The sequence below is a fragment of the Triturus cristatus genome, chromosome 10 (assembly GCF_964204655.1).
Source record: "Triturus cristatus chromosome 10, aTriCri1.1, whole genome shotgun sequence".
Classification (NCBI taxonomy): domain Eukaryota; kingdom Metazoa; phylum Chordata; class Amphibia; order Caudata; family Salamandridae; genus Triturus; species Triturus cristatus.
The window spans coordinates 1,166,486,631-1,166,499,981 of record NC_140593.1 but is presented as its reverse complement, the minus strand read 5'-3'; the positions used below and the strand labels follow the sequence as shown (position 1 = coordinate 1,166,499,981).

General features: G+C 44.3%; 1 protein-coding gene across 1 annotated transcript in view; it reads left to right on the top strand.

Annotated features, from left to right (window-relative positions):
* Positions 1 to 10,144, top strand: part of LOC146796861 (vomeronasal type-2 receptor 26-like) — a 197,328-nt gene extending 187,184 nt beyond the window's left edge. Inside the window, exon 7 of the mRNA XM_085631397.1 lies at positions 9,192 to 10,144. Coding sequence (XP_085487523.1) covers positions 9,192 to 10,144 — 953 coding nt within the window. The remainder of the gene's footprint in view (positions 1 to 9,191) is intronic.
* The last annotated feature ends 3,207 nt before the right edge of the window (positions 10,145 to 13,351 follow it).

Here is a 13,351-nt window from a genome sequence, read left to right as displayed (position 1 = left end):
TGCCTTGTGCGAATCTTTTCCTGAATTATACAACATAAATTTAGTCTTGATCCCTCCGCTTCCATCATGACATAAGGGCTTGCATATACACTGGCAGAAAAGATGCAATCTTTGGGTTTGAACTGTAACAGCACATTCAACGGAGTATGATAAGAAACATGGAGCTGCGTATTACCAAGCAAGAACTAAACACAGTAGCTCAAGCTCTGGTAGTAAATACCATAGATGATGGCAAAGTCCTGGTGACTAGTAGTCCTTAGTTAAGATTAGCCCCACCAAAAGCCGTTCTTTCTGCAATTGCATATCAAGTTGTTGGTACTAATCACACTAGTTTCCATGAATCAAGATTTCTAAATCAGATTTGCAAGTAACACTTATAATGTAGTCCATCCTAAAACCACAATGTAGCTTTGACTGAAACACAAACTCTATGGAGGTGCCTTAATGTCCAGAAGTAAGAGAGGGCTATGTTCGTAATCTCGTAGGTCTACGAATCTAAGGAATATGAAGCAGCCTTTCCACTTGAGTACACCCAAAATCTGGCACAAGCTGCATCACTTCATTAACAAAAATCCTGCTCTCAACATCTTTAAAGCTGAATTTGAAACCTTTTCTTCTTACCAGAGATAGACAACTAAAGGCTGATCTTCCTGGACGCCTCACATTTTCTTATCATGCCCCCCTCTAAGTTTGCACAAATAAATAAAATTCTCAGGTAAGCTGTCCTGCAATTCTCACCAACTCTCCTTCACTGCTTGTCAGTGCCTACTCCTCAATGTGTATCCTCTCTCTGTACTCCTGCTAAGGCTGCTCCGGCCCTGCACTGGTTAGTCTCAGTCAGCCAGCCTTGGTAGCCAGTACTCAGTTTATTAGTTTTATTTTAGGATTTTTGTTTATTTCTTGCCATTCTTCTGCCCACTCTGCAACCTGCTTCCCACCACCCACTTCCCTTCGTTCACCTCTCCAGTATCCCTCCCAGGAACTACATAGTGGAGGCAGAAGCACTGCCACGCATCCGGCACGCCATCTGCTCGCTGAAAGTGCATCAAAGGCATGCCCATCTCTGCCCGTCCGCGTAAGGATCACACCCAGAGCAAGAAACCCGGGCCCTCCAGACACCTATAGGGACTCCACGCAAATCTCCGAGCCCTCGACAACATCTGCTGCCTCTCATCACCTTGCTCTTCAGTAGGACGTTCACCTGACACGCCTATCTCTTCACCTGCAACTTAGGACCTCTCACCCGCACAAAATCCTGCTCCACTCCCAATCCACTGACCAATATCACCCCTGAACAACTCTGATGCCTCCTGATAAACACCAGAATTCTCTGCAAACATGCACCAAACCTGGGACACCATCTCTACCCTTGCCCCTGACATGGCTTTTATCACAGAGACCTGGTTCAACCCTACTCCGCCCCCAACATCACCAACACAACACCCAATGTCTATAAGATGACACACTGGGAACGCACCAGCAAACACGGAGGGATAATTTCCATCGTCCACAAAGAAACTATCTGCTGCATCACCACTGAAGACGACACTACACCAATTATGGAACACCTCAATTTCCAACTCAACACTGGACAAAACAACGATCAAAGGCACCCTCACCTACAGACCCCCAGGACCACAATGCCATCACAGACTTCATCGTGCCACTTGCCATCAAGTCCAAGCACTGCATCTTCCTCGGAGACCTCAACTTTCACCTGGACGACCCCACAGACAGTAACTCAGTCAACCTCTTGGAATGAATGGACAACATCGTCCTCACATAGCTGGTTACAGACCCCACTCACAGAGAAAGACACACACTGGACCCTATCTTCATTTCTGGCAACAGAGTCGAATACAGCCATGCCACAGAACTCACCTCGACAACCACTCAATCATCGCAGGACCATTGTGCACTGCTACCAATCCCCCAACTCATCCTTCATGGAGCTGGAGCAAAGTGACACAGACCCAATAAATGGACACCCTCAAACCCACCCTGCACTATGCCACAACCAACCTGGACTATGCAAGCCAGAACCTCAACACCTGGATCACCAATGCCACCAACGTAATCGCCCAGATCAGACCAGCCAAAACCTGCAGCTCTACCATACAAGTCAGCTGGTACACACTAGAAATCAGTACAATGAAACACAGCTGCAAACATCTGGAGAGAAGATGGCACACCAGCAGAGACACTACAGACCGAGCCACCTACAAGACAGCCCTCAAAGAATACCACCAACAACTCAAAGATGCAAAAAAGCACGCCCTTGCAGACTGCATCGAGGTAAGCATCAACCACACCAAGGAACTCGTCACCATCGTCAGAGAATTCTCCTGACCAATAGCCACTGAGAACACTGTTCCTCCTTCACAGGAACTCTGCAATGCTCTAGCGAATCACTTCCACAAGAAGATATCCACCATCTACAGGAACTTTGAGCCCCAACCCACCAACCTCCTCAGCCTCCTCACTCCAACGGTAACCTCACCTGACCAACATCTCACCACATGGGAACAGGTCACCACACCTAACACCACAGCCATCATGAACTCTATCTACTCGAGAGCAGTGGTGGCTCCTCCACTAAGGCGGAGGCATGTTGCCCACTGCTCTTTGAGCAGTGCAAAAAAATACAAAATAAATGATAATAACAAGACGGTAATATCATTTTAGTTTTCCTTACAGGACTCGGAGTCAGTTCTAGTGACTTCTGGTTTGCACTCCCTTAGTGCACTTAACTGTTTGGCTGGCCCTTTTGGGCCAGCCAAATAGTCATGCACACTTAGCATGTTCTCAAAAACATACCCAGGATCCCAGGCACTACCTTAGCAGCCAAACAGGCCGCTCAGACCAACCACGATGTATCCTCATTGGCTGGGAGAGCCTGCGTCCTGGGTGCTTCCATTCCTGCTGCAGTGTTGAGTGAGGATGGAGGAGAGAAGGCGGCGGCAGCCGAAGGTGAGTTTATTTAATTTATTTTTCTTCCCCCGCCCCACTACCCCCATTCCGAGGCAGTCGCCAATGCTTGGGAGCACCCATTGACTCCTGTCCCCAATGCCTCTTCAACCTAGGCCAGTACAGTAACGAGATGGTCAGGTAGTATACAAAAGATTGAATACACACAGTGAATCACATCCACAGTACCGAGTTATTCAGGGTCCAAAGAGTCGGAACTCCGATTTATTATACTGTTCTTGTTAATAGCAACGCAGTTGCTCAATACTCATAAACTGGTACTAATATGTACAGATATTTACACTGTTTGGTGCTCAGGTTAGGGTAATGGGAAAAGGAGTGCTTGTGAACATTGTGGAATTGTGAGGGTAGTGGACATGGACACGTGGTGTGACATATATCCATCACATTTGCATTGTGATACTGATACCGCCTTAAACATAGGTCAGTTGTTCCACATATATTACATAGCTTTACATGGACACCATTAATAATATACAATTGTCCTTGCTTGTAGACAGATATGTAGTTGTCGACGTTTCGACCCCTGTGTATAGAACTAGGTGAGTCCAGCCTTAGGGTGGGGTCTTCATCAGGACTGTGATAGAGCACTAGAGGTAAAGAAATACTATGTGTTAGGGTGGTGATATTATCTAGTGGTAAAGGATGTGATAGCAATCTGTAAAATCAATTATCTATTAAGACTTCCAGCATGTGCCTTGTTGCTGGGGAAGTAGAAGAGGATGTGGCCTCGACAGAGCTCCTTTATGCAGAGAAAGACCAACATAAGTATGAAGCAAGGGGATGCAATACATGGCAAATTCTACACCCTATATAGATATGACTTACTCACAGGGTTGAAAAACGGCCTTCCGTGCACGTAACGTGGTGAATGGCAGGTCAGATGATCACTGTCATCTTGCAGATGAATCTGTGTTAGTAAAGGACAAAGAACGGATAAGTCTCCGTGGGTGGACCAGGGGGAACCATCGGCGTCCGCTGAGGGTTTAGCTATCAGATGGCGTCAAAAGGTATAGTGTGTCTTCCGCCGCGTGTTGCAAAGGATAATTAAACAACGGCCGGGACGGATCCTCGAAAGTGTATAGTATGCCACGGCATCACTGTTCTTTACACCATAAGTCATTTGAAAGACGGCGCTGAGATGAAAGTTTCAGTCGCGTCTGTGGCCGGGGTTTCAGCTATCAAGTAGCAGGTGCAGGGGACTAACAGGCCAAATGGTATCACGAGCGGTGCTGCTTAAATCACCCTCCGCCGTGTGTTGGAAAGAGTGAATACATAAATCAGCGGCCCGGAAAAGGTCAGCGAAAGTTGGAATATTCCAGGGTATCGCTGTGCTAAAAATGCCATGTGAAAGGAGGTGCTGGAGTGAAAGTACAGCCGCGTTTGTAAATGGGCAGGGAAGAATAGCACCAAACGGCCGTGAAGGGTCCGCTAAAGTGAGGAAACATGCATTACGCTGGGGCATTTGTATGAGGAGCTCCCTTACCTGCTATATACTATGATCTAGCCGTCTCCAGATTCGGTAGCAAAGTGAGTTGCCAGTGGCCGGTTACGCTAAATAGACGTGGTGGGTTAGCGTGCACGTTGGGTGCAGCAGCTCAGTGGCTGCACGTCGGTGGACGTGAGGGACCTGACTATCGTGGCGGGCAGTGATATTGCGGCGTTGTTCTGTACACAACTGAAAGTGTTCTAAACACAATGAAAAAACCATGTCAATACGTATATGAGTATACATGTAATGTATTGTTCCATTTTAAACACTGGATCAAAGTATTGGACGGTAACCATTTAGAAGAAACACATTAATCACAAAGTAGTTCTGTCAGGTCTGTGACGTGCTGCAGATGGCTGTTAACGCGTTGGTTCAGATATTAAACAATTAGACATAGTCAATGGGCGGCGACACATTTATCTTAGCCTGCAATTTCATTGACATGTTACATCTGGCCCAGGTGTTCAGGAAGTATCCCATATGCATGAATCATATAGACAATAGTAGAATGATTGTAAAAGGACATATCTTCATTTAAACATAGATGTACCCATTGCTGCACATAGGTGGCCAATTGCTTCTGTACAGATTATTGACGTTTTATTCAGTAGTGAGGGTAGACATATGTACCCTCTAATTCATTGAGGCCATTGTTCACAGTGTCAAATCTATGCATCCATTTACATTCCTTTGTGTTTAAGGTGGAATTGATGTCACCTCCACTATTGCCCAATGTGACTTTTCTTGAGGACCAGCCATCTCAGTGACTCACGTTTATGTAGTTTGGCGGTGAAGTGTTCGACTAGGGGAGCTCCTACTGTTTCACATCTAATCCTGCTTCAATGCTGTGGGATTCTTGTTTTCACTTTTTGTCTTGTTTACCCATTATACAGTTCGTCACAGGGGCACAGTATGCCATAAATCACTTCGGTTGTGTTGCAATTTGAATGAACTTTCAGATCGATGGTATGGTGTTTGTAGCAAAATTGTTTTGTTTCAACAGTCAGTTTACATGCCTTGCACTTAGTGCATTTAAAATGTCCTACTATTTCTGGTAGGTTCCATAGTGTTTGGACGGTAGGTTGGGCGTGTGTATCCAACAATGACCTGATGACATGATCTCTGACATTTTTTGCTTTTTTGAAGGAATGCAAGGGAGGTTCCGCAATATCCACATCATCTGAGATGAGGTTCCAGTGTTTGTTCATGATCTTTTTTATTTCATTGCTCCTAGTGCATAACGTGGTTACACATATCATTCTTGAGATCTCTGTTGGTCATTGTTTGGGTGTCAGGAGAGCTTCACGATCGTAGTAGCAGTCACGTTTCCTGGCCCGATTGACTAACCTTTTCGGATATCCACGCTCAATCAGGCAATTGATTAGATCCTCAGATTCTTGGAAAAAGTCATCTTTAAGGGAGCAATTCCAGCGAACCCTAAGGAATTGTCCGAAAGGTAAATTGTCACAGAGTCCTCTGGTATGATGGCTTGAGTATCTCAGTAGGGTATTCCTCTCTGCTGGTTTTCTGTACAGTGTTGTGTATGGATGGTCTTTGTCTACTTTGATGGTGATATCCAAGAAATCCATGGTATTTTTGTGCCATTTGATGGTAAATTTGATGTCCAAGGATCTCGTGCTCAACCATTCAAATAAGTCTTGGCGGTTGTCTTCATTTCCAGTCCAGATTAGTAAGACATCGTCTATGTATCGGCGCCACTCCTTCACCTTGTCTCTAAAATCAATAAATCAAACAATCATGGCATTTGTAAAGCGCACTACATACCCGCGAGGGTCTCAAGGCACTAGGTGGGGGGGGGGGGAGCTGCTACTGTTCGAAGAGCCAGGTCTTGAGAAGTCTTCTGAAGGTCAGAAGACTGCGGTCTGCTGCAGGTGGATGGGGAGGGCGTTCCAAGTCTTGGCGGCGAGGTGGAAGAATGATCTGGTTTGATGAAAAATAAATTGTTCTTCAAATTCATCCATGAACAGGATCGCCAGATCTGGGGCAAATGCTGCCCCCACAGCTACTTCCTTTGTTTGGACAAAGAACTCATTTTGGAATATGAAGAAATTCCTCATCATAGCTATCTATAGGAGTTCTGTGAGGAAATCGGTAGGGACGTAGGTCAGTTGTGGTCTTTTGTCCAACGCTCTGGTCATAGATTCTAGTGCCGGCTGTTGGGGGATGCTAGTTTATAGCGACACTATATCCAATGTCAACAGTAGATGCATGTTTCCTCAGTCTGTCTCTAGCAGACCCTTCATGGCCGCTCGGTGCAATTTTTCCCTGCCCATTTACAAACGCGGCTGCACTTTCACTCCAGCGCCGCCTTTCACATGCCATTTTTAGCACAGTGATGCTCTGGAATATTCCAACTTTCGCGGACCTTTTCCGGGCCGCTAATATATGTATTCACTCTTTCCAACACGTGACGGAGGGCAATTTAACCGGCGCCACTCTCGTTACCACTCGGCCTGTTATTCCCGCACACACGCTACTTGATAGCGGAGCCCCCAGCCACAGACTCTCAGCGCTGTCTTTCAAATAGCTTATGGTTTAAAGAACAGTGATGCCATGGCATACTTTAAACTTTTGAGGACCTGTCCCCGCAGTTGTTTTAATTATCCTTTGCAACACGCGGCGGAAGGCACACTATACCTATTAACGCCATTTGATAGCTGAACCCTCGGCAGACACCGGTGGTTCCCCCAGGTCCTCCCACGGGGAGTTATCCCTTCATTGTCCTTTACTAACACAGATTCATCTGCAGGATGACAGTGATCGTCTGACCTGCCATTCACCACGTTACGTGCACGGAAGGCCGTTTTTCAACCCTGTGAGTAAGTTATATCTATATAGGGTGTAGAATTTGCCATGTATTGCATCTCCTTGCTTCATAGTTATGTTGGTCTTTCTCTGAATGTAGGAGCTCTGTCGAGCTCACATCCTCTTCTATTTCCCCAGCAACAAGGCACATGCTGGAAGTCTTAATAGGTAATTGATTTTACAGATTGTTATCACATCCTTTACCACTAGATAATATCACCACCCTAACACATAGTATTCCATTACATCTAGGTGCTCTATCACAGTCCTGATGAAGACCCCAACCTAAGGCTGGACTTACCTAGTTCTATATACAGGGGTCGAAACGTCGACAACTACCTATCTGATTACAAGCAAGGACAATTGTATATTATTAATGGTGTCCATGTAAAGCTATGTAATATATGTAAAACAACTGACCTATGTTTAAGGCCAGATTAGTATCACAATGCAAATATGATGGATATATGTCACACCACCTTGTCCATGTCCACTACCCTCACAATTCCACAATGTTCACAAGCACTCCTTTTCCCATTACCTTACCCTGAGCACCAAACAGGGTAAATATCTGTAAATATTAGTACCAGTTTATGAGTATTGAGCAACTGTGTTGCTATTAACAAGAACAGTATAATACATCGGAGGTCCGACTCTTTGGACCCTGAATAACTCGGTACTGTGGATGTGATTCACTGTGTGTATTCAATCTATTGTATACTAGCTGACCATCTCGTTACTGTACTGTACTATTAACCAGGGTTTTCCCCATTGATACGTAACACTCTTCAACCTAGGCAGCAAGGAGATCAACTCATAACCATCCTCAATGCATCCATCACCACAGCCACCATTCCAAGTGCATGAAAACACGCCAAAGTCCGACCTCTCTTCAAGAAACTCTCTGGCAACACGAGTGAACTCCACAACTACCGCCCCATCTTGCTACTCCCTTTCCCCACCAAAGTCCTGGAGAAGGCCATCAACCGACAGCTTACTGACCAGCTGTAGAGAAACAACCTGCTAGACGCATCCCAATCCAGTTTCCACACTGACCACAGACCCGAGACTGCCCTTATTGCTGCTACTGATGAGGTCCACACCCTACTGGACAGGGGAGAATCATCTGCCCTGATCACCCTCTCTGCAGCTTTCGACAGCAGATTCCACCACACACTCATCAGGGGACTGCACCAGATCGGGATCAAGGGAAATGTACTCATATTGATTGCATCATTCCTCACGGGACGAACACAGAAAAGTTGCCTACCTCCCTTCACCTCGGAACCCACGTACACCGTCTGTGGCATCCCTCAGGGTTCATCCCTCAGCCCCACCCCGTTCAACACCTACATGATGCCTCTAGCCAACATTGTCAGAACCCAGGATCTCGACATCATATCCTACACTGGACTTAAGACCTGGCTTTTCTACTAAGCCCTGCAACCAAGGGGCCTGGATACCCTCACGCACTTTACATGTTCTGATTGTTTGATTGATTGATTGTTTCACTTGTTAATAGGCATCCCCATTCCCTAACACCCTCTGAGCTGCACATTTTCAAGACTTTTTTTTCTTCTACCAATAAATTAAGCATGTCTTCGATATATACTTTATTGTGCTTTAATATGATTGATTTAAATGTTTTACTTTCCACTTTGTGACGTAGATAAACAATATTAGTGATTTGTTCAGCAATTGACTGCACACCTTGACATGGACTGATGGATACCAATAGCAGTGAAAAAACACATGTTGTGATAAAAGTTCTCTGCGTTTTGAAAATACTATGCTATTCATGGATATATGAGTTTCTTTAACCTTGGCACATGCTGTTTTAGTGTCTTGTTGCTTTCTAAAATGTACTATCTGTTAATTGTTTTAGATTCCTTGGACTGCACGAGGTGCCCAGATGACCACTGGTCAAGCAGTGAAAAAGACATATGCATACCAAAGGAAATCGACTTTTTGTCCTATGAGGAACCACTTGGTTTCATCCTGGCTTTCAGCTCCATCTTCTTGTTTGTCAATGCAGTTGGCATATTGGTTATTTTCATTTGGTATCGGCACACTCCAGTGGTGCGGGCTAACAATGTACAGCTAAGTTATTTCCTCCTCTTTGCCATCATGCTCTGCTTCCTCTGTTCTTTGGTTTTCATAGACCAGCCCAGCCAGGTGACATGTATGCTTCGTCAGGTGATCTTTGGTATGTCTTTTTCTCTTTGCGTTTCTTCGGTGTTGGCAAAAACAGCGATGGTAGTTATTGCCTTCAGGGCCACAAAGCCGAATAGCAGCCTGAGGAAATGGGTTGGCTATAGGACATCTTACTCTATCGTGCTGTCCAGTTTCTTTACACAGTCTTCTATTGTAGCCATATGGCTGGGGACATCAGCTCCATTCCCAGAACTGAACAAGACTGCCTTCAATTGGAAGATTGTAGCTGAATGCAATGAAGGATCCAGTCTTATGTTCTACTGTATGTTGGCTTTTTTAGGTCTCCTGGCATTTATATGTTTTGGAATTGCTTTTCTGGCCCGAAATTTGCCGGACAGATTCAATGAAGCCAAGTTCATCACCTTCAGCATGCTGGTCTTCCTCAGTGTTTGGTTCTCTTTTATCCCAGCCTATCTCAGCACAAAAGGAAAATATGTGGCAGCTGTTGAGGTCTTTGCAATCTTGTCGTCTGCTGCTGGTCTTCTGTACTGTATCTTTGCACCGAAGATTTATATCATATTTCGGAGGCCAGACATAAATACTAAAGAGAATATAGTTTCAACATCATCAAGAGCAAGTAAAAACAAATCAAAAACAAAGTTCAAGGTGTCCTCGATGGATTAGAAGTCTGCACATTGTATCAGGTTGTGACAAGCATGCTCTGAAACGTTTCTGTGAGAGTGAACCTTTTGTTAATAAAGGAAGAGTTATTGAATCTAACTTGTCTTCACTTGAGAAGGAGATGATTGAGTGGAACAGTTCTTCAGAAAGGGTTTAAGTTCAGAACTCATACCCACAACTATTATTTTTGGTCAGACCACAAAGCTGCACTTTCCAGAGGCACCTGAATTCAAAACATGTCTTTCTGTTACTGAGCACACTTTATCCGTATACCATGATGCAGATTTCGCATTTTACACACAATAACAAATTAAGGAGAGACATCATCCCAGATTAGAGGCCTTGAACATACAGCACACTTTTCATTAACTGGACTTTTTATGCAGGCAATGGTAGATGTTACATGCTGCAGAGGCCTCCACCCAGGCATTAGCAAATAAATTAATTGTGCTTTAGATTTTAATATTCAATTCAAAGCATGGCATGCAGCTTTATTTCACAGCATTCACAGCGTACACTCTTATCATAGAAAGGGCAGTGTGTTTGTATACCTTTTCTTTTACAAAACTATTGCTTAACAAACACAATTGATTAGTTCATATTAGTTCATAGTTAAACGTTTTGCAACTTGTCTGTGCTGTCATGCAATTTCTTAATTTTGTCTCTACCAATTCTGCAAACCTGTAGTTTGGACAAATGACCATACGGCTCATTTATAAAATAGTCCCAAAATGCAGCACAGCACAGCAAGTCACCTTGGGCAGGAATGTGCCATACCGAAGGCAATCCAGTGTGCTCCTGCCCTTTCGCATGTGCTGGTGCATATTGTGATGACTAGTGCCAATGCAGGCACCCTTGCACCATGGTGCAAGGGTTCCTGTGTTGCATGCGTTGCTTGCAGGATTGTTTTTGTGCAGGAAGGGGCACCACTCTGCAAAAACAATCCTAGGAGGCATATTCCTCTTTCTATATGTGTTGCAGAATGCAGAAAGGAAGACACAAGGATAAATCGAGATATGAATGCTTGTTACACCTTCCCTAGCAAGGCATAACATTTTGGTGCATTCTCAGGTTTACAAGTTCTGGCATATCTGGGAATGGGTCAAAAACCATGGCAGTTGTTTGGGAACACCCACACAATGCCTATAGAACGCCTTCTAAGGGCAGAGTAACTCTATGCAACGATTTGCGCTGCGTTACTCCAGATTTATGAAGCCACTCAGGGCCACTCAAAGTGGCTTTGCGTGGCTTTATAAATATTACTTAATGTTTGTGCTGCGCATGTACCATGTTGCGTTGTGCAAACATGATGCAAACTACTTGTAAATATAGCCCCAAGCTATTAAATCTCAGATCAGGGCCGGATTCTACAATTTAAAACAAATATACATGAAGGAAACTTCTTCTTGTTTAATCTTGAAAGGTGCGTGTGCATCAAAATGCAAAGTAATATAGTTAAAATACATGTGCAATATTAACATCAGCCATAGCCTGTGCAGGTAAGAGCAGTGGGGACAGGTTGGGTGGGGGGGGAATTTTGACAGATGACAATGGAAAAGTACACCCGCACCCATACCCGGAACCACCGACCCACCGCTCTCACCTGCATGGCCTGCGGCTGATTAACATGCTGATTTAAATGAACCAAAATGTGTTTAAAATATGTAAATCATAGTAGGTAGTCATCCTTACTTGTACTAGGCCTCAAACTGTTTAAAACAGCATTCTTTAACAAGTAGCTTTACTACATGTTCTGAAGATGTGCATAAAATGCCCAATTATTGGCCTTATTAATGATAATTTATGTTTTATTATTAAGTAAAAGTTTCACATAACTCTGCAAAATATTTCTACGTACAAAGAAGGCTTGAAATGCTTGTTTAGAATGTATTGTTTAGTAAAATATGAGGATCAACTGCACATGAAATGCAGTACATAAACTGTTTTAACATACTTGTTTTACTTCTAGCTAATATGCTTCTTCCGTTACTGTAGACGTTTCGATTTCTACATAGATCATTGTTAGCAAAATGTACACAAGTATATATTTTGTAAGGTTAGAAATGTAGTCAGATGTGTGAGAATGAAAATCTCCTGTGAGAAAATGTTCCTAAGAATCTAATTGCCATGTTGAAAGCTTCAAAGCTAACCCTATAGTATATAGACTTTAGTATTTAGGTGAGAAGAGGAGTGATCCTGTTCCCAAGAGAACGCCGAAAGTTGATTGGAGGAGAAGATGCGTGTTAGACTTGTTAGCCTTAGGGTGTTCTTCCCCCAAACATTTTGCCTGCTTGCCTCCAATTTTTCTGATCTTGTTTTGTTGGTTTTAGAACTCTGGGCACTTTACGCTGTTAACCAGTGCTAAAGTGCATGTGCTTTTGTCCTAAACATGGTTTGATTGACTTATCCACAATTTAAATATTGATTTACATATAAGTCCCTAGTAAAGTGCACTACATGTGCCCAGGGCCTGTAAAGTAATTGCTACTAGTGGGCCCCTTGCACTGAATGTGCTACCCACATACGTGTCATTTAAAAACATGTTTCAGGCCTGCCACTGCAGAGCCTGTGTGCGCAGTATACACTGCCATGTCGGCTTGTCATTTAAAAACCTTTACCAGGCCTTAAACTCCACGTTTATGACCCCTAAGGTAGGCCCTAAGTATCTCATAGGGCAGGGTGCTGTGTAATTAAATATTACAACAAACAATTGATGGACGGAATGCTGACAATGCAGACATTCTCCCCCAGTCAAGAGATCTGGGTTAAATCCATCGTTCTTTTGCCCACTACACCACCCCAGTTTAGACATGGCCATATGCAAATCAGTCTTGACCCTGTGCCTCATGGGAACAGTCCAGCCCGAACTGCTAAGCCATGTCTTCCCTGGACCGGAATCAAGCATCCTAGGACCGGTTTCTGGCTATCAGCCGTCATCAGCCAGGATAGCTTGACTCCAGTGGCGTAGTGAGCACGGGTCCCACGTCTGGGAATACCCATCCCACTTAGGGCGAAAAGCGTTACAACAAACAATTGATGGACGGAATGCTGACAATGCAGACATTCTCCCCCAGTCAAGAGATCTGGGTTAAATCCATCGTTCTTTTGCCCACTACACCACCCCAGTTTAGACATGGCCATATGCAAATCAGTCTTGACCCTGTGCCTCATGGGAACAGTCCAGCCCGAACTGCTAAGCCATGTCTTCCC